This window comes from Melanerpes formicivorus, unplaced genomic scaffold, assembly GCF_026170545.1.
Source record: "Melanerpes formicivorus ecotype bairdi unplaced genomic scaffold, bMelFor1.0.p_v2 SCAF_10, whole genome shotgun sequence".
Classification (NCBI taxonomy): Eukaryota; Metazoa; Chordata; class Aves; order Piciformes; family Picidae; genus Melanerpes; species Melanerpes formicivorus.
The window spans coordinates 20,517,695-20,540,473 of NW_027142362.1; the positions used below are offsets into that span (position 1 = coordinate 20,517,695).

Here is a 22,779-nt window from a genome sequence, read left to right on the forward strand (position 1 = left end):
CTCCCTTGGCGCAGCCTGAGACTGTGTCCTCTTGTTCTGGTACTGGCTGCCTGGGAGAAGAGGTTGTCCTTTAGCTTATGAATTCAAACTTCCAAAAGTTCAATACCAAATTACAGCATCTTGTCTAATACTCATTCAAAGCAACAGTGATTATGTGCAGCAATACCACATTCAGTTCAGTTTTCATCACTAGTCACTTAAGAAAAGCCTGATACATTATTACCTTTCAGCTGGTCTTGTATTCTAAAAAAAAATTTAAAATAAATTAAAAAAAAATCCAGCCATTATACTCAGTGTTCTACAATCCTCTCTGATGGCTACCTTGACAGACTGAAGGAGTTGGGGCTGTTCAGTCTGGAGAAGGCTCCCAGGTGACCTCATTGTGGCCTTCCAGTATCTGAAGGGGGCCTACAGGAAGGCTGGGGAGGGACTTCTCAGGATCTCAGGTAGTGATAGGACTAGGGGGAATGGAATGAAGCTGGAGGTGGGGAGATTCAGGCTGGAGGTGAGGAGGGGGTTCTTCACCATGAGAGTGGTGAAGCCCTGGAATTGGTTGTCCAGGGAGGTGGTTGAGGCCCCATCCCTGGAGGTGTTTAAGACCAGGCTGGCTGAGGCTCTGGCCAGCCTGATCTAGTGTGGGGTGTCCCTGCCCATGGCAGGGGGGTTGGAACCAGATGATCCTTGTGCTCCCTTCCAACCCTGATACTATGATACTACTCTGCCAGATCAGAAGCATGCAGCCACCCAGGTGCTTCAGTCAGCTTCACAAACCTTTGCAGCAACCAGATTAAATGCATAGAAGTTTGGGAATCACAATTCCCACTGTATTCATAAATGGACTGAAAAGTAAGCACTGAGTATTTACAGCATAGAATATTTGCTTCTAAAATATATACATAATATATATTTATATACACATGGGACAACTCCATAGAGACTTGGGAAGAAATTTTTTATGAAGGGTACAAAAGAAGGTTACACACATTCCATTTAACATTGCTTTTGTCCCATACCTCAGGCCCTCAATAGTTCTTAATTTTATTGTTCCAGTTCCTGATGATTCAGAGTTTGTATTACTGGGGGGGAGGGAGGAAACCATGAGTAGCCAGCCAGGGAATTCAGTATGCCTCCCAAAAACCGGCCTATTAATCTTCACACTGGCTGTGGTCACCATACCCAATGGGCCTGACAGTTTAGAGAATAAAACATAAATACAGGGCCTGACAGTCTTTACAATGGGATAAACACTGTCTGTCTACAGTCCCCATGTATTTGAAAGCTACGACAAACATTCTACTGAAATGTAAATAACTGACATCACAACTGCTGAAGCAGGAGGCTGAAAAAGCTATCTGAAAATTACAAACCCAAAAACACTGTCTGACACAAAACAAGCCACTAATGGTCACTCAGCATGTTTTAGAGGTCAGGAGCACTGAGAGCCTTCTTTAAAGAAGTATTAAAACAGTGTAGTCAATTAATAGCTGAGATTCATACATTTTGCAGTGATGAAATCACAGCTTTTCTAAGGAAGCATACTTTCCCTCCCCTCCAAAAAATAAATAAATTATCTGTTTCCAGAATGCTATTCTGAATTAGTAATAAAAGTATCTTGAAACTTAGCCTACTGAAAAGCAGCTACTTTTAGATTTGTATGAAGAGAGCTGCTAAGTAACTATAAGTACTGTGGCCCAACTTACTAAGTCTCCTATTCTTCCGGCTTGGTTTTACTTTAGTTTGCACTCACTATTACTTACTGAGATTCTCCCAGCATGTAAAGAGTCTGAAGGAGGCCAGGGACACAGCTCTCCTCAAAACTGTACAAAATCTTAGGTAAGTTTTATGAACATCAGAACTAGTGACATCTTGCTTGTTAGGGCTTTGGGCCTCATGACAGAGCTGTGAGCTTCAGCTGCAACATTTGCTTATGCCGAGACATTTGTAAAATCTCCATCTTTTCCCCGTGCTGCAGCCCTCTCTCCAGAAGCAGATCCCTCAGATCTGTCACATCACTTAAAGGTACCTTCTAACTTATGTTGTGATGAAGATCTCCAAAACAGAGGCTAGATAAGAAAAATCATATAGAAATAATCCCAGCTAAGCAGATTTAATTGCTGGGATTCCAAAAATCATGAGGTTCTCTCGTGATCATATTGAAACCCCATGTCATACTCCCAGTCAGGATGGAAGACACATTAAGGGCCTGTACAAATTTAACTAAAGTGATTTCACTGTAGTGTTTTAGCTGCAGCTGAGCCAGGTGAAAGGGCTACTGCCCTCAGTGGCATGTCACCATCTGTACTAAAGATAGCATTCTGCCATGTTCCTCAGAATAATGGTGTCTGCCATCTCAGCCTATCCCAGAGTTATCAAAATCACCTAGAATAAATATTTAGAAGTAGGGCTTTTCAAACATAGATCACAAAAAAAATTCCTCCAAAAACATTTTAGGAAGAACTTCAGGGAAGTGATGTTCCATCAATAAGTCTAAGGGTGACCATATGAGAGGCAGCAACCTCTGACCCAGGTGAGGTTCATAGCCTTAGAAACAGATGTACTTCAGTCAGTTAACATCCAGCCTCTATGCAGTACAGAATGGTTTCCTTTTTCCATCAGTAAATGTCACCTCTATACACTGAGGGAAAGTAACACTCTAAGCATAAGCAAATAGAACTGTACCTGTACTACAAGCACTAAATAAGCTGGTCCTACACAGGAAATTTCTGTGTCAGTGCTCAGGTAAAACCTGAGCAGTTAATCCACATCTTCTTTCACATGTGAAACACACTTCCCATCAGCAGTGGATGTGTAAATTAGTCCATACAAGAACGAAAATGTACAAAACCAAAAGAACTGCAAGAGGAAAAACTTCTTCAGCCCTGCAGTTTCAAACATCAGCTCTGCCTTCTTTCAGAGTATGTAGGTCTTACTTTTAGCATCAAAAGCCTATTCATGGGAGATCTTAAACTGAGCATTATCAGATCTTGTTAAGACCTTGAAGAGTCCCATATGACAACCTGCCAACACCAGGTCAGGGCGTTCGAGTAACCTCTGCGTGCATTTTGCTGTTGCGTCTGTGTGTGGGTTTGTTTTTTCAACATGTTTTTAAACAAAGCAGAGGTGAAAGTGAATACAACTGCCTTCCAGAGTTTCTGCCAGAAAGGATGAGAGACTTTGCACTGAACTCAAGGACTGCCTTTCATCATCTGGAATAGACTCCCAAACCAGCATTCTGGAAGCACACATTGTAGATACATCTTGGGGACAGCAGAGGAGGCCTGTACAACTGAGTGGGATTTGTGCTTCCTGCTTGATGTCACCAGCAAGGACACATGACCTGAGAGGTACAAATCTATTTAAAACTGGAATGACATTGTGGTTTATGACTTTAGAGTACCTTTTCTAATTATTTAATTAAAATACATGTGAACCACCGGTTGTACTGCATTAATGGCCACACTGCATGGCAGATCCCCAAAACCTGCCCTTCAGCTTGCTTCCCCAAACATACTTTTCTGGCACAGACTGCAATACTCCTAGCAGTTTTAGAGTTTCATCCAAGTCAGCCAATGTGGATATACCAGTAAGTGTCTGGAGATGTAACAAACACTTGAGGCAAAACAAAGCAACTCCTCTCTTGTTTACCAGCACTCAAACTATGGATTGGATTCAAAGTGGAAGCTGTCAGTTTTGCTGTGTTGTATGGGGACCAGCAGCAGCCTTGGAATTCTGTGTTAAGTAGAAACAGGTAAGGTGCTACAATAAAACCCCAGGATTTCAGAAAAGACAGTGGTGAAGATGTACTTTTGCCCAAGAGACAGATTTCTCAAATCTGAGCAGCTAGAGGATATGCTGATATAAATCCCTTTTGGTTTACATTAAACAAACTCTTGCTGCATTGGTGAAATTTCTTGGCCCCAAGTGCAGAAGCTGCTTATGACCAGCAGACCAGGACGGCATGCAAAACAAAAGCAAGTTTGACCAGAGTAATCACACAGGCATGCTTCACCCCAGAATGCTCTCACATTATAAAAGAAGTTCAGAAATGAGAAAAAGCCTTATTCATTACTATGAAAAACAACAGATGACCACTAAGTCCATAAAGGAATTGATAGTCTGATTTGATTCTACCCGAAGGCAAAACCCAGTGAGGCAGCGATGCCAATCTTTCATATGTGGGTTTCTTTGGGTGTTTGAAATTTGCTCTTTAATGCTATTTTAGAACAGTCATGGAATTTCTAATGAGTTGAATAACCCTTTCTTCTGGTGAGAAATTTAATGGTATTAGTTTTTCTTATTTACTGTTACAACAGCAGCTCAGCAAATTTTTTTTCATGGTGTGTAAAACAAAACTTTATTTCCCTGGTGAGGCTGTATAAATAAATTTCTCAGTCAGTGTAAACTCTTAAAAAAGGAAAAACTCAGTGCTTCACAGAAGGACTGAAAAGAGGTTTATCTGGATCAATTTTATTTTACAATACTTTTGCATGACGACTACTGAGTCTGAAGAATTTGTAGTAAGTGGCAAGGATCTATTGTAGTGAACTCTGTCCTCCCTCAGGGCAATTCTTTATTCAACCCAGGCCATTAGCAAGGGTAAATCAATGTTATCAGCTCACACACACTGACAGCTTGTGTGGTTCCCACTCCCTCATTCCTCCCTCCACATTATGGTGTATTTTTATGCTCTCCAGAGAAATTCAATTAACAGTGTCAGTCTCCTCCTCCCAGTTGATGACTGACACCATCAAGATTCTTTTCACTGCCCATAGACATGTAAGATGTGTCTGCTGATTTCTTGACTCACAAGTTAACAAGAGAATTACCATGCACTTCTATAAATGACTATGTATGATCTGTGCTGTAAACACAGTGACAGCTATTGAAATCAATCTTTCTTGACCTTATTGATTAGCACACTCAGAATAATACTTCTCCAGCCGTAATGTTTTGGGGGTAAAAACTCAAATTAACAACAAAATAATGCTTGCCTATTAATACTGTCAGATTTATCTTTTAATTCCCCACTGCAGACTCAACAAGCAGTAAAACACTGCAAACAATGATTAACATTTAGCTATAATTCATGTCTCATTACAAAATAAATCTCAGAAAACAGCTACTGATGAGCACCTGGATACACACCACTTCCCAGAAACAGTCTCCAATAATTATTTAGATAACTTCCAAAATAGATCCATATTTTTATATTCTTCATGCAACAACAGGATTTCAGTGTTTTGGAATAATTAACAAATCAATGTTTCAATAATTAACACAAACACTGCAACACTGCCACAACTATTTCAAAATTAAACTTCAGCAGCAGCTCCAAGCAATTACAAGAAGGCACCACAGAACCCTGTGCATCCCAGGCAGCATTCAGCATTTAACAGCACATCCTATTAGCAATTGTGTTCCACACTGATTAAGCTGTGAAAAGCCCCAAGCAGACCTGATCTTCACAGACATCAACCCTGATGCATCTTCCTCAGATTTCATTAACTTGGTTTCTCTCAGAACTAATTTTCATTGTTTCTTGATTACAGATAGGAAAACAAAGTATATTCTAATGGTTGCAGAGAGAGCAGAACATAACATTCAAACTGCAATCTCATATACTGTGGAGCAAAACCAAGACACAAAGTGCTGTGGAGTCAGACTGGCCATGATGACACAGTAAAAAACTTGCAAATACTATGCTGTCAATTACAAAAAACCCAACATTTACCATAAATCAAAACACGCTCTACAAATGTAGCTCTTTGAAGAAACTCAAAGCACAGAAATACAGTCTCACAGTATAACTAAGGTTGGAAGAGACCTCAAGGATCATCGAGTCCAAGCTGTCACTACAGACCTCATGACTAGACCATGGCACCAGGTGCCACGTCCAATCTCCTCTTGAATACCTCCAAGGATGGTGACTCCACCACCTCCCTGGGCAGCACATTCCAATGACGAATGACTCTCTCGGTGAAGAACTTTCTCTTCACCTTGAGTCTAAACTTCCCCTGGAGCAGCTTGAGACTGTGTCCACTTGTTCTGGTGCTGGTTGCCTGGGAGAAGAGACCGACCCCTTCCTGGCTACAACCACCCTTCAGGTAGTTGTAGAGAGCAATGAGGTCACCCCTGAGCCTCCTCTTCTCCAGGCTAAACAATCCCAGCTCCCTCAGCCTCTCCTCATAGGGTTTGTGCCCAAGGCCTCTCACCAGCCTTGTTGCCCTTTAATACCCCACAAATATGCACTTTGTACCTTTATCCTCCATCAAAGGTTGCTGGCTTTGTTGTACTCTAGGAAAACTCAAGAGACTTGTGCTTCTTCAAAACTCAGCCACAATATCACATTAGGGCGGCTGTGACAGCAAAGCTGGCTCAAAATTTTTTGTCTCTTCTCTACTAGTTGCTTTGGCCCTTTGTTGTTAAAAGATCCTTGTAAATCTGTATGCACTGAAAAGTAGATGACTGAAATGGTCCAGGTGAGAAACCATCCTAATGAATGCACAATTGATCTAGCACCAGTAAGGAGTGTTTTCAGCACTTCTAAAGAATCTCCATAAAACCTGATGTCTAAATAAAAGCCCCCACTACTGCATCTACCACAGAAAAGTGCAATGGCAGACACTGCTGGTTACACAGAGGTCATGTACTCATCAACACATATTTGGAACACTCCAAAATCCAAACTGATGACATTTGAGAGCAAGCCAGTTTATAGGTCAAACATAAGTTATACAGTTACACAGTAACATCACCATACCTCTTTCTCCAGAATACGAGAGATCTCTCCCAAAGTCCTGTCCAGGGCAGAAACCTTGTTGTTCCCCAGCAAACAGCTATCCTGCATTTGGAGGTGCTTTAAGAGGTCTTTTGCTAACCGCTGTAACCTTCAACAGTAAACAGAAAACAAAGGGCAGTTAAAGAAAAATACCCACCTGATGATGTAAATTTTCATCTTTGTAATGAAATTCTGTGAATTGATTTTCAATAAAGCAATTACAAAAACCTCTGTGAAGCTAGTTTTTGGTCACCTATACAGAACAGCATGTAGAATACACAATACAGCAAGGAGATACAGTCAGCTTAGAGTGTCTATAACATTCCACTACCTACTCTTTAGGGAAACGGCACAGAAAGAGCGTGAACAGTACAGTCACTAAGGAGCTTCTTTATTAGCTACATATTTGCTTCTATTGCTGTTTGTAAAATACCATTCTCCCTCCACAGGTTATCCTGATCGTTTTTGTCCTCTTCATTTTCAAAACTTTTCTGCTTTTCTACCACCATTCAGTCCTTTCATCCCACTTAGCTGAGTACTTCGCTTTTGAGATGAGTAAGGGAAATAGAGCACCAGACTACTTGGCTAATTTCTTATAGGCATCATAAAAGAAATGGCTCTTTAGGGTGATCTGAATAAGTGAAAGGTAGCGACTTTGCAGACTAACTCAGAAAGGGCATTTTATTAATGAGGGTCAGTAATGAAGCCAAAATGCAGAGGTGGGAGAGATGTGGACACGAGTGGGTTAGGATTCAGTTCAATCTTACACATCTGCATCTGGGCTATTCACCTATAATCTCCTGCTAGGGAGCAAGCAGAGATATGCAGTTTCAAGGCACCATTCATTTCATCCTAATGTCTAAAATAAAGCAGTCAAAATACACTCACTTCATCCTTGTTTGCCTTCAATGAGAAGTCAGTAACTAGCTCAGATAGACTTCTACAACTGTAAATGCGTTAAGGCAGATGAAATAAATGCTAAACAGAGACCCTTAACTGGAGATTCAGAGTAGGAAGGAAGGAAGTATCATTCAGTACTTGCCACACATTTGTCAGTCATTGCCTTAATAGCTGCTACTGGCTGCTCCTAATGACAGGCTCAGCATTCGGTGGACCTTTGGTTTGATCTATTGAGTAATTTGTACTGAAAGTGGGATGGAGTTGGTAACCAAACAGGATGTGTGGGAGAAACACTGCTGTGACTAGAAGCACTCTATAGGAAGGAAGAGAGATGGGAAGGGAACTGATGCTTAACATAAAATGGGAGGTTCACCAGTGTAAAAGAGCCAGAAAGCATTCCCAAAGTGGCAAAGAGAAAACTAGATCAGGTAGTCCCTGAAGAGGTGAGAAAGGAGATGGAGTGCCTGGGGAATTTACCACACTGGTCAGTGTACACAAAAATATCAGAACACTTATTTGGAGCAAGAATAATTTGCTCTTGATAAGAAACAGGTAAGGTACCTTTACTTGGACAAAAAGAAGAGCTTTGTTAAAAGCTTTCAAGAGACTCTGAAAATATATATGGTTTTAAAGTACAAATAAAAATTATTTGCAAGATTTTGAGTCCTGGACTTCTTATCATCTGGTCAGCTTGATCCACTAGCATTCAGCCAGGATTTAAAAAAAAAAAAAAAAAATAAGGGGAGATAACATCCTGATGAGATTTTCTGCATAGTGAACGTTCTGAACCTACTTCTTCCCTATGCAGGCCAGGCAGACCTTAGACTGGGATCCTTTTACACTCTCCTGTTGGAGATCGTAAGGAGGTCAATAGAGCACAAGTCTCCTGAGGAGTAGCTGAGGGAACTGGGGTTTTCTAATCTGGAGAAGATGTTGAGGTGAGATCTTACTGCTCTCTGCTGGAGACTGAACCTGAAAGGAAACTGTAGTGAGGTGAGGGTTGGTCTCTTCTCTCAGATAACAAGAAACAGGATGAGAGAAAGTGGTCTCAAGTTGTGCCAGGGGAGGTTTAAATTTGATATCAGGAAAAATGTCTTCACTGTAAGAGTGGGTAAGCATTGGAACAGGTTGCTCAGGGGAACAGTGGAATTATCACCCCTGGAAGTGTTCTAAACCCATGTAGATGTGGAGCTTACGGACATGCTTTTGTAGTGGACTTGGCAGTGTTGGGTTAACAATTGGACTCCATGATCTTAGGGGGATTTTCCAACCTTCATGGCTCTATGATCTTTGTGTTGTAAGGCGAGTGCCCCAGCCTTTGGGCTGATTGAAGCCTTTAGCTGCTCTCTGTTTCCCTGGTTCTTGCAGTGTGAAAGTTGGGTTTTCTATTCCATAGCTATCTTGCCACATTTGAGTCTTTAGTGTGGTTTAAATCTGTGCAAGAGGGATGTTTTTCAGGCCATCAGAGGAAATGCAGCAATTCTCAAAGACTCAAAGGTGAATGTTTACTTTTAGGTGGTGTTTGGGTGCCAGACTAGTAACTGCAGTGAGAGCTTTGAGCAAGAGTGGAACTCCACCTCATGAACATGTTGTGCATGTCCCTGCCCATGGCAGGGGGGTTGGAACTAGATGGTCATTGTGGTCCCTTCCAACCCTGACTGATACTATGATACTGTGTGAAAACTGAGGTTGGAGAAAATCTCTAACTTGGTAAGCCACAAGCTAAAATGGGAAAGAAAATTAAAAGCCAAAGCACAAAAAACTGCAGGACTTGGGAGACTGAAGCAGATGAATGCAAAGCACAGGAGTGGCTTGCAGCACCAGCAAAGTCACACTGTTGCTGTCCAGAATAATGATCTAGAAACAGAGTATTTCAGGTATTCTCCTGGAATGTGACTTTCAGTGGCTATTGTCTAGGCAATATCCCAGCGTATTAAGCAGAAACAACTTTCTCTCTTTGAAACATCTACCCAAATTCCATGATTAAACATATATAAAGCACTGAAAAATCCCCACCACACTATATATTGTAACTTCATCTTACAGAGACAGTGCGACCGGTTTCCATTTGCTTCATTTAACACCAGAGGGATGGAATTCAACCAGGATTAACCACAGAGGCTACAGAAAGGTACTTTACTAATCTACATCAGGCATCAGCACACAAACGTGTGCAAGGTTTATCAAAACCTCACTACTCAAAAGGACTCAAGTAGAAAATAATCATATTACACTGCTGCTTCTGTTCCCAACTCCCCTTTCCTTCTCTTCAGTCTATGAGCTGTCAGCCCATGGCTTGGACAGCAGCACTCTGAGCTGGGTTAGGAACTGGCTGGATGGCCGAACCCAGAGAGTGGTGGTGAATGGTGTCACATCCAGCTGGTGGCCAGTCAGTAGTGGAGTCCCCCAGGGATCAGTGCTGGGCCCCATCCTCTTTAACATCTTTATTGATGATCTGGATGAGGGCATTGAGTCTATCATCAGTAAATTTGCTGATGACACCAAGCTGGGGACAGGGGTTGATCTGCTAGAGGGTAGAGAGGCTTTGCAGAGAGACCTCGACAGGCTGGACAGATGGGCAGAGTCCAACGGCATGAGATTTAACACATCCAAGTGCCGGGTTCTGCACATTGGCCACAACAACCCCATGCAGTGCTACAGGCTGGGGTCAGAGTGGCTGGAGGGCAGCCAGGCAGAGAGGGACCTGGGGGTGCTGGTTGATGGTAGGATGAACATGAGCCTGCAGTGTGCCCAGGCAGCCAAGAGGGCCAATGGCATCCTGGCCTGCATTAAGAACAGTGTGGACAGCAGGAGCAGGGAGGTCATTCTGCCCCTGTACACTACACTGGTTAGGCCACACCTTGAGTACTGTGTCCAGTTCTGGGCCCCTCAGTTTAGGAAGGAGGCTGACTTGCTGGAACGAGTCCAGAGAAGGGCAACGAGGTTAGTGAGGGGCTTGGAACACAAGCCCTGTGAGGAGAGACTGAGGGAGCTGGGGCTGCTTAGCCTGGAGAGGAGGAGACTCAGGGGTGACCTTATTGCTCTCTACAACGACCTGAAGGGAGGTTGTAGACAGGCGGATGATGGTCTCTTCTCCCAGGCAGCCAGCACCAGAACAAGAGGACACAGTCTCAGGCTGCGCCAGGGGAAGTTCAGGCTGGAGGTCAGGAGGAAGTTTAACACAGAGAGAGTGATTGCCCATTGGAATGGACTGCCTGGGGAGGTGGTGGAGTTGCCATCACTGGAGGTGTTCAGGAGGAGACTTGACAGGGTGCTTGGTTACATGGGTTAGTTGATTAGGTGGTGTTGGGTGATAGGTTGGACGTGATGATCTTGAAGGTCTCTTCCAACCTGGTCTATTCTATTCTATTCTATTCTATAAAGAAGTCACACAAGTGAAATGCCATGTTCAGTTTCTGTCCTCAGTTTAAGAAAACCTGCTGTACAACACATTAACTCTCAAAAAAAATCTTCAAGCATTCCATTTCTTCTGAAAGTCTTTCTGGACTCTTTTACCAAAATTCCAATTTTCTAAGTGTGTGTTCAGCATCATACAGTAAGCAATGTGAAGAATAGGGTTTTGTTTCTGCCATATTAAAGAATTACCTTCTACTGCATGTTGGTCTTCTGCCAAAGAAAGGTAACATATGCTAAGTGATCACGTGGTGAAGGGAAGGGAAATAAAAACTCCCTCCTCCCACCAAATGAACCTTGGAGAAATCATTTTAATGTCATATCCTTTACACTGACATCTTGGCAGTGTCAGAGACATAAGACTGATTTTAGGACTGTTTTGAAGGACTAGAGATCTAGTGCAAGATGCCTTGTACTTGGCTATTGAATATATCATTGCTGTGAAGGGATTTGGAAAAAGAACTCTTTGTACATATTGTACTCCTTGTACACTTTCTACATGATGTAGATTAATACAGCGTGGTATCAACACCTGATCCAGTGACTGTGTGCTAATACTGTTGAGTCCAAATCCAAACATTTCAAGATAATTATTTAATCCTCCTTCTGCCTCACAATTGTCATTCCTCCAATGCTTACTATGCTGTATAGTGAATGATGTAAGTGAAAATTTACTGGGCTAAATAAAAGGAAAATTTAAGGTTAATGTCTTTTTATCTGAAGTTATTTACATCTCACTAATTAAGATTTTAGTACTGCCCACAAGTGGACAATTCAGAAAGTGGAAGAAATATCAGAAAGGACACAAGGCACTGATTGGTCTTGGAATGTTATGATAATGTAAACTTCAATTAGCAGTATGTTCAGCAGACACAAATAAATTATCTGATCTTTTTGCACAGTAAATGGGAAAATGAGGGCTATTCATACTAAAGGCTTATATAGCAAGTATATAGACAAAATATGTAAAACAAAGTATTGTGTGAGTTAAGGGCTTCTTTTTAACATGGGCTTAATATTTTTAGCAGATTTAATGTATTCTATAGGCTCAAGGAAAAAGATCTGTTAATATTTATAGACCACATTTCATCTCTAAAAAACAGGCCTTGAAACAGTATCAGTGTATTTCAGCACTTCCACATTTAAATCCATGATTTCCTGGCTGTACACTGAACGTATGCAAGGAAGGATTAGTAAGGTTGGGCAGAGCACTGGATTCTGTGTGGTTCCTGTCCGGAAGGAGTGGTTACTCCTCCTGTATGTTCCCGCTGAGGGCGGCCAGATGCCAGCCAGACACACAGCCCCGATTCTTCACGATGCAGGCTGTGCCTGGAGAGAACTGAGAGGGTCTGTGGCAGTTCCTGCCCAGCCCAAAATGGAGCTATGCTGCACACTCTTAAAGCGACCCCCCCCAATTCCATACTGCCAGCAGTTCAATCCGCTGCAGTAACATTCACATGCACAGTGGCACACATGGCACTCCCCCACTGCTCCTGGTACGCAACCGGAAACACCGTGCTACATCTTGACACAATCCCAAACACTGCTAGACATTAAACATCTACACCAGCAGCTTCACATACCTTCTTTAAGTTTTTTAATGGGCTTTTATCTGGAAAGTGGTGAAATGTTCCTCTGAAAACTATTTTCTGAATGTATTTATTTGAATTCCTATAGTGGAGAGAATCCAGGAGCAACATTCTGGCTGCTCCCAGGTGAGAATGTCCTCAGTCCATTCCCTTTAAAGTCCCTCTTGCCACATCAAATGGTTCAGAGAACAAAATACCTACCAAGTAAGCAGTGCTTGGAATTATCCTCCCATTAAAGGATGCATTTATTTTTTTTTAAGATACTTTAAAGAAAATAAATCCTTGCCAGACATCTTCTGAAACTCTTGTTTCTGAAAAGAAAAAAGAACTACTGGGATCCATATACAATCCCACTCAGGAATCAGCTTCAGTATTCTGAAAGTGGAAAAAGTCTACCTTTGATATCATGACTACCAGAAGAGAAGAAACCCTGGCTGCTTACTGATACTAGTGTATTACCAATGCAAAGCCTGGAAAGCATTTGGATCAGTGCTTCCTTAGTGCAAAAGGGTTTATAAATCTGTTAACCTTAAACTAAGCAGAACTACTGAAACAATCTATCAGCTGCAGCATGAAATCAGTGGTCTTGTAATATTAAAGTGGCTTAATCTTGAAGGTGATCTAAAAAGGCTTTTTACCTGCCAAAGACTAATTCTGGGTTCTGTCTTTCTTCTGTTAACAACTGACAACATGACTAACATCAGATAAGAAATTGCATTCCATAAATGGTTTTAGTTGTTTGCAAACACACAATGAATTTGGGGGGAGAGGAGTGAATAAAGAAATGCGGCAAAACCACCTAAGTTATATTTTATTATTTCATTCTAAGCCACCTTTGCTTCTGCTAAGTGAATAAATCAATCTACCAATCTGCCATATTTTAAATGGAATTTTGAAATTTGGTTTGTTTTGAAATTTCACTAAATTACAAAGTATTTTCTGCTCATTACTATACTTCCACTCCAACCTGAATACTTCAAAACTTCCTTTGGGATAAACAAAAAGTACTGTGATTTCTTTAGACACTTAGAATGCATTTAGCATTCTCAGGTTTTGCCCCCTTTGTTCTCTGAGGTAACTTCTCCCAGTAACTTTACAGATCTCCTGAGAGCTGTTAAAACTCCTAGGACTGGCAAGAGTTTTCTCTCTCTCAGCTAGGTGCAGTAGTAGTTCTGTAGCTCGCAGGTTCTGGCTAAAAAGGCAATAGTCTTAACTGGTTTTATGGCTTCTCAACATAGTTATGTTTCAGTGGAGATGTATTGTTTACTTCTTTCAGCTGATTCTTCTTCCTGCTATTCTTGGTTAAGTAGGATCCTGTACTTACCTATGCCAAAAAGGTATTTTCTTATTAATTTTTGTGTTATTAAGAATACATTTCTCCACATAAAGAGATATGGTCTGGGCTAAACCTCTTGCTTCATGACAGTTTTTGCCCTCTCATCCTTTCCTTTACAGAAGGGGATAAAACTATCCTTCCCTATCATTCTTCCATTTTGTGATGTATTGTGTAAAGTAAACAAATTTTAATAGAAACAACTGGACTTCTGGTTCACTCATAGGCAGCCCTCTCTGCTTAAAAAATCAGTTCAGACTTCAGCTCCCATTGCTACCCTCTTAATTCCAAAGGTGACAAACAATTGAGCCCTCATGGTAGGTAAAAAGTTGTGTAATTTCGAAAATAACAGTAACAATGATATCCAAAACTACATTTTTGAAGTTTAGGTCAGAAGTTAGCATCTGCCAGATCACTAGTTTTCTACATGAAGACTGCAAAAGAAGTCTCCCACGAGACCTGTGACAAAAGATCTCAGCTACACAGTGGTCATCATGCTAGTTCACATCAAAAGGGCTGCAGCCCTAACAGACACAAATAAGAAAGCAGATGCAACAGAAGATGCTGCCTGAAAGCACACTACCATTTTGTTAAGTAAAGAGAAATGAAAACTGTGAAGTCAGGATCAGTCAAGAGATTACAAAAGAAAGAGAAAATGTTAAAAATGTAAAAAACTGAGTATCTCTTACTGTAGCTGAGACAACTGCCCAAATGGCACCAGCGATCGTCAGAATCAGAAAGAAACTGAAGTGGAAGCTCTACAGCTTACCAATATCTGCAGTCACTCACACACATTTCTACTTTCTGGGGGCTAGGCCCTAATTTTTTAATTTCTGGTAGCAAAGAAAAGCAAAACACAGAAGCTACAAATCTAGAAGTCTTAGTATGCCATGAAATTAATCTTGAAAATTGAAGTGTTGATTATTACGAAAGGAAGCCAAGAACAGAACTTTCCTCCCTAGTGTGTTTATGCAGGTGTGCCATCTGGTGGAGATGTTTCCTTTTCTTATGTCAAACCTCAGTGATGGATTTTTCTTTTAAAACACAGGTTTTCAAACTATTGAAAAGACTGTGTAAAAGATACTGCATACAGGCTAGTTATATGCACAAGCAAGGAATCTGAACAGTAAGGATCTGAGCATCTTAGTAACTTCTGAAGAAAGGAAAAAAAGACAACCTTCAAGTCTCACAGTATCACCAAGTTTGGAAGAGACCTCGAGGATCATTGAGTCCAAGCTGTCACCACAGACCTCATGAATAGACCATGGCACCAAGTGCCACATCCAATTCCCTCTTGAACACCTCCAGGGATGGTGACTCCACCACCTCCCTGGGCAGCCCATTCCAATGATGAATGACTCTCTTGGTGAAGAACTTTCTCCTCACGTCGAGCCCAAACTTCCCCTGGCGCAGCTTGAGACTGTGTCCCCTTGTTCTGGTGCTGGTTGCCTGGGAGAAGAGACCAACTCCTTCCTGACTACAACCAGTATTATCAGTCTGTGATTGATGGAAACAACCATGAAACACACAGGATCCTGTAGAGGTTATTAGCTTACTCTAAAGACAAATATCCCCAATTCGTAAAGCCCATGTAATTTTAGGATAAAGGCTTTTTGAATCCAACTGTTGAGAGACCACAGCCTCTTGACTGACCTGTACAGACCTCATGAGGATAACTGTAAGAAAAGGCATACCATCTACCCACTATCCTGTTTAACAGCAACATATCCATGTCTGAGGAAAATTAACAACAGGGCAAGCATGCATAACTCTCATTACTAATCTGTTTCTTTCACTATTTTCAGTTTAGGAATCTCTTGGGCTGGATGTAGCTTCTCAGAACCGCAGCAATGAATCTATTAGCATCTGCCAGATTTTGGTAGTGAGTCCCATACATCCATATGTTAAGAACCAGTGTTTGTTTCCCCCGCCCCATGCCATTTATGACCATGTATATCCCTGTAACATAACCTCACCAGAACTTCCTCCCATTATCACATTTTTCACCAGAATGATATGTACCAGTTTACCCAATCCCTAACACAGACTTCCTGCCTTCTCCGAACCTTTAACAGTTCTGGTATATCCTTTCTAGGACAAAAAGCTCACATAGTATTCAAGAGACATAAATGGCCCAAGAAATAGTACATAATGGAATTCTGTGTGTAGCACTTAATATACACTGGATTTCACCTGCCTGCCATCTTACTACCCAGTCACTCACTCTCTTCAAAACTATCATTCAGTATCAGCTCTTGTCCCTGCTATCATGAGTGTCTTTGCATCATCACCATCATCACACTCATTTCATTACTCACCTTCTTTTTCAAGTCACTTGTGAATACGTTGCAGAGCTCTACCAGCAACCTTCCTATTCTGTAAGGACTGATCATGTGCTCCACTTACTCTACAGCTAGATAGTTTCTTTTAAAATACCTGGTACATGGACCTTAGGAAAACCTCTCTGGAAATCAAAATATTCTGCACCTTTTTTGCCACCTAGTTCCAACAGAATCAGAAGGCAAAGGCCCGGAAATTTTCAAATTCCAGCTAAGGAGGCAGAATTTGGCAGTGATGATAGGTCTTGTTTTAATCATATCATCTAACTGTTTTCACCTGTGCTTGTCCTAGACAATAAAAAGATCTATTCTCTTAAAAAAATTAAACAAATCAACGTCAGATTAACACGTCTGTGCAGTGAAATATCTGCAGTTTCACCATATGAACCTTTGTTTCTGACCAAATAGAGGCAAACTACAACATGTTCAGTGCCAGAATTCTCATGCTAAATATTCACCATCAGTCTTAAAGTACAAAGCTGGAACCTTCTTGCTTCCAGGTAAGAAAAGGATGAGCATTATGTTCTCTCTGCTATTGCATATCACATGGTTTACGATACTGACCGGGAACCTTACAGCACCTGCTCCACTGGGAATTTCAGAAGCACTTCTGATACAGACAGAAAAAAAAAAAGTGTCTAAAATATATGAAGTTAAATGCTTACTTGGCTTTAAATGGGGAATCAGAGACAGCATTTTTTCCTTCCATCAAACTCTCATATTCCTTTGCCCTGGAGGAGAAAATACCCATTATTATTGACTATTGTCTAAAGTGTACAGTATGTAATAGCAGCAAGATCACTTTAACCTTTGGGGTTTGTCTACTCCATAGCAATGCACTGCAGTTCCGTCAATTCTACCCTGTCATAACCCATGCTGATACTTAACCATTGGCCGTCAACAATTTATGATTCATATTACTACTTTAGAATAACATCAGTACACAAACCGCTGTTTTAAGTTGACTTTCCAAATGGTAGGAAATGGTCTGAAACAGCTGTGCTAACCTGCTGTTTACTATGAAATTATCACATTCACCTGATCAAAGCATTAGTAACTTAGACAAGTAATGAAGGCCGGGAAATCACTACATCACAGAGACTATAATTAATACATACATAATTTGTTATATTTACAGGCACAGGAGTATTGTTTATGTAACTAATGACTGTATTGTAACACAATGACCCTTGTTAGGCATACATCAGAGAAGTAAATACCTGTACCATGACTGTTTTACTGCTGGAATCAGAAACACAAACCTCTTCAGTCCCTTAGAAGTATTATTTGCACTGGCCATATGCCAGAAAGTAGGAAATACGCCAAAAGTAGAGAGAGAGAGAGGAGACTTTTTTGCATTGCTTGTTTTGACTTTAGCCAGCCTGTGTCAACATACCATGACCAACTCATCAACCAAAATGGGATTCATAGTGGTAATCCTGTAACCCTTTTTTAACAACAAGTAAAACTAATCCAGACATTACGATGATGCCAAAATATTCAGTTCTGGGAGACAGAGCCCTGTGATGATGGAACATTCAACAGGTAGCAAAAGTATTTAGCTGTTAAAAAAATTTGATCCATTAAAATTGCTCTTTCAATAATTGTTCTGAAGATTTCACAGATGCAACGTGGATCTCTAGGGACTTCACGGAGGTCCACTGTTCAAACCTCTTTGAGGTTGTGTTCTCTGATGAAAAAAGGACACCATCCATGGTGTGGCAAATTCTTTTAAAAACCTGTACACATACCTGAGGAAACTTCACTGGCACACTGAACTGACTCTGTGCTGAAGTATGTGATATGCCTGTTCCTACCAAGAGCAACCATAAGAAGCCCCAAAGGAAAAGGACAAATGCTCCTCCAGACAGAAGTGTATAACTGGGCTATTTTCACCCATCAAAACAGTATTTCCTATTAATTTTCAAGGTAATCGGAATGTTAACTGCTGTCAGTTGACATTCTTGTCAGCTTTACAAACATACATTTTTTTTTTTCCAAATCTAAAATGTTGACAATGGTCTGCAGTGGGAAATGTGTTTCTGCACTGCAAAAAAAAATGAGTCAAGTTTGAATTCCTAACACTTCTCTCAGTACATAAACAAAATGTTTCTTCACACTTTGTGTTCACCCTTCTGTTCCAGTTTTTCCAAGCTACTCAAGTTTTTCCTTAGGTTTCTTAACCTATACAACTTATGCTACATACAAACATTGTTACACTACCACTAGCTCTGATTTGTGGATCATTAATAAAGCTATTAATCACAACTGAATTTAGTATTAAACATGAAGGTGAGATTCCTTTATTAACCTTGTGCCTTCTTTCCTGCCTCTTAGCCAGAAACAACACATTTCAGCTTTGTGTTTCCTACAGACAAGTCAGTCAAACATGAATAATCACCTCAAATATCTGGTACTAAATGAACATGTCTGGAGTGCTGTATATCCATCATGAAGCACATCTCAACTGTACATGCTACCTATCTGGTAACTCTATGCCTTGATGTTAGCTTTCATCAAGCTTCCTCTTGCCATGTGGATACCAAACTGCTCTTCTGCTAGCAGCACATACATGTTAACCTGAGATAATTTACGTAGCTATATATCAGTTGTTACTACTGCACCAGCTTAACGGCTTCGGGTTATAAATATTAATAATAAGACTAACAAAACTTCTCAACTTATCTAATAACCCATTGATCACAATCTCTCCCCCCATTCATCTTTGCACTTCACTGCTTTGAAATTGTAACAGTGATTTAAGAGCTAGAAACTCAGGAGAGCAACACGATCCTATTTGGATGTGGTTACGTATTTAAAGCATCACAGCTTCCTAGAAACTCAATTTCACATCTTGAGGTACAAGGGGGTTTGTTGTTTCTTTTTCCAGGGAAGAGGAATAGTTGCAAATATGCACTAAATCATGGTTTGTAGATAAGCTGCTAACACCTGTGAAACAGTTACTTGTAAAGACAGTAAATCCCACTAAAAAGTTTAGCCACCCTGTAAAACTAAAAATAAGCTTAATGAACATAAATTTCCTGTTGTCAACAATGTAACTCCTCTTAGACCTTGAAACTTTCTGTGTATTTTTCAAGTGTGCATCACCTTTGTAAATTATGTCCCTTTGTTAGTTTTAATTGTAATTTTTGATGACACATATGCTGACTCACCCAGTAGGCTGATACGTAAGAATTCAAAATGTTCTGAAAAAGTTCAACTATCAATGCCAATAACCAATTGTTACCAAGTTCAATAGAAGCAGATCCTGAGAAATAATTACAATTGAACCATTTTGCCTTAAATCAATCAGTAATAAGACTAAGTCTGCATCTTGAGCAATCAGAAAGGTGGAAGAATGTTATTCAGTTTCAACAGTGTGTTCTAATGTGGTATTCAGATAGTGGATTTGTTCATCCAAAGAGGAAAGCAATCAGCAGCAGTTACAGATTGTAAAAGTATTGTGGTTTTGAAGACTGATTTGAAGACATTCTTAGTACTGTTGCAAGTTAATAAACCATTCGGGTGCTTTTCACTTATTTGCAACCCTCCTTGCTTAAAAACAAGTCAGAGAAATCTGCAACAATGACTCTTAAACTCTGAGAAGTATTTTTAGAGGGAAATGCAAAAAGGTGTTACAACATTCAGTTAAGTATTAACCTCAGCTAGGGACTGTTCAGCTATAAAGACTGACACTTCCAATTTGTGATATAATGATGTCCTGCACATCATACTGATGCCACTTGCAGATGTCACTTTTTAGACTAATGACAAACTGCAGGTCTGACAACTCACTTTCCATTTTAAGATATTTTTAACTTTCTTTTTGTTGTGACAGGCAACAAAAAATGATTAAATTTAGTCATGGGATTTGACACTACAGCAGGCTGACTCCTATTTGTTGATTACTATTGATTTTCTTTGATACTTCATTTAAAAATCAATAGCTAGGAAGAAAAATAGGCATGGTTTACACAAATTTAAACATGCTATTGTATGCTAGAAGAGGCTACAGTTTTGGCAGGGCACTGGCATCCAATTATGAGAAAAGCTCTTAACAGGTGAAACCAAGGGCTCCAGATCGATATTCAGTTTTCTTTCCCAATCAGAGAAAGTGGCCATAAATTAGGCTCATCAGTGTTATTTTCAAGACACTCCCAAAGCAAATAATTTTACTTTTTTTTTTTTCAGCCTCCCACTGCACTCCTACTAAAGGACAAAAGGTAAACTTCAGAACAAAACTGAAAGGAAAAAAAAAAAAGAAGAAGGAAAAAAAAGAAAATAACTTGTTGTACCTGGAGTTCATCCGTGCCTTCAGCTTTTTGGCTTTCTTTTTAGTTTTCTGTTTCTCCTCTCCATCTTTTAAGGGCTCCACAGGAACAGAGCTCTCAATTACAATGTCCACAATGTACTTTTTTAATGACAAGTGCTCCTGCAGAAAATATTGAAATAATATTGAACCTTGCAGCACGTGAATCTGTGCATTACAGATCGGCTTCTCAGGAAACAACAGTGGTAAATATTCAACATCAAATGAAGAAAATAAAGAGAAACTTTTAAGTAACTATAAACAGCTGGTTTACTGCCAGCTATTAGAATGTATTTACTCCAATTTTAATATACTGAGGCTTGTAATTGTTTTTGTACAGAATGCTGCACACATTATGAAGTACAGGTCATCACGGTCTAGAAGGGTAATTTATTATTGAAAATTATTAATGCCACAATCAGATGTGGTTATTCCTTCCTTTTTGGTAACTATCCTTAAAATTCAAAGTAAAAGGTGAAGTGTGAGAGAATTTATAGACAGTATTTTCCAGAAAACAACCTATACTTTCTTTCATTGATTCAGAAGAATATTATGCCTGTTGAAAACAAAATAAATCTCTGTGAAATTTCCTGGAAAAAGCCCATTTAATTTTTGTAAAGCATTGCTGCATAACATAACCTAGCAATATATATTTGGTCAAAACAGTAACTGAAATTTCTGTCTTAAATCATATGAATGCTGAAGGAATACTGAATTAATATTAGAAGAAATTAAGCATTATCATCTAAGCAAATTCTACAAGGAATGCTGCCTACTCTCCCACTGCACCTGGACATTTCTTCCTCAGTGTACTGTCCAAGTTGTTCAAACCATGGATTGTGCTATATACATTCACAATCCTAACAGCTTTTGTAATCACTCCAATATTATCTATGGAATTTTAGCAAGATGTCCTTAAAAAAAAAACTTTAAGGCATGTCAAGAGGCTGTCCACTCAGGGCGTGATTCAATAGTGCAAGATGAGCAAAATATCCCCATTTTTGATGATTTAGTTCTTAACCCATCTGTAGTAGCGCAGAACATAAACCATCCCAGTTCATTTTTGTCTCCTCAGAGAGCTGCATCCCTCCACATCCACTTAACAGTTTTTCCCTTAAACTTTCATTTGAAAAACAGGAAACGGGTCATAAGACTGAAACTTTGCAGGGAACTGATGTGTTTGAGTTTTTCAATTGTAACAAAAGGAAGGACTTCCCCAGAACAGACTACAACACTATTCCTGCTCTGCTACCAGGCTTCAGGTTTCTTAACCTGTGACATTTTATGGATGCTAAATCATTAAAAAAGTAAGTTTGTTATTTCAGTGGGATTTGATACATACATCCCTGCTTTTCCAACTGAACTAGAAGACCCTAGCATTGTAATTTACCATCAGTTTACCTCAGGTCTTATGAGATGAAGCACCTGCAACATACAAAACTAACCAGGACTATCACTATAGCTCTGTATCTTTGTTCAAGAGTGAATCAGGTTTCACAGAATGTTAGGGGAAAGATCTGGTCCAACCCCCCTGCCAGAGCAGGGCCACCTAGAGTAGGTGACACAGGAATGCATCCAGGCAGGTTTTGAATGTCTCCAGAGAAGACCTCACAAGCTCTCTGGGCAGTCTGTTCCAGTGCTCCATTCATAAGATCTTCAAACTATTTACTAAACCCTTCATTGTGGCAAGGGAGCAACTTGAAGTTAACACTGCACTTTGAAATGGACACCACCTCACAGAAGGGGCAGAACATCTCGCTCCAGGTGCAGTCAACCTGCTGTCCTCCAATGTTCCACAGTGGCAGCTGCAAACATGGCAGATAGGAGAGGCAAAGCCTTGCATCCCCTTGGCAAACACTCATCTCCTTTTCTTAATCTTATCTGTGGTTTAGCAGATGACTCAAAGATAATTCTAGGGTTCAACAAGCACATGCATTTATCAGTCTGTGAGAGCCAGAAGAGGTCTTCCTGTCAATAGCACACAGGATAGTTACAAACCATTTTGTTCATCGGAACTCTCAAGCTCCTTTGTGACTGATGTTTCTCAGAGTTCTCAGCTTTCACGTGTGGCAGTTCGGATTGATATCAGACTTCATACATAAAGCTCATTAAAGTAG

At 40.3% G+C, this 22,779-nt stretch overlaps 1 protein-coding gene across 4 annotated transcripts in view; it reads right to left on the reverse strand.

Annotated features, from left to right (window-relative positions):
* Positions 1–22,779, reverse strand: part of SCAPER (S-phase cyclin A associated protein in the ER) — a 150,494-nt gene that overhangs the window by 65,634 nt on the left and 62,081 nt on the right. For all 4 annotated transcript variants that reach the window (XM_068144135.1, XM_068144134.1, XM_068144133.1 and 1 more), the window contains exons 21-23: positions 20,649–20,785; positions 17,019–17,084; positions 6,761–6,887 (exon numbers count right to left, since the gene is read on the reverse strand). In XM_068144135.1, coding sequence (XP_068000236.1) covers positions 6,761–6,887; positions 17,019–17,084; positions 20,649–20,785 — 330 coding nt within the window. The remainder of the gene's footprint in view (positions 1–6,760; positions 6,888–17,018; positions 17,085–20,648; positions 20,786–22,779) is intronic.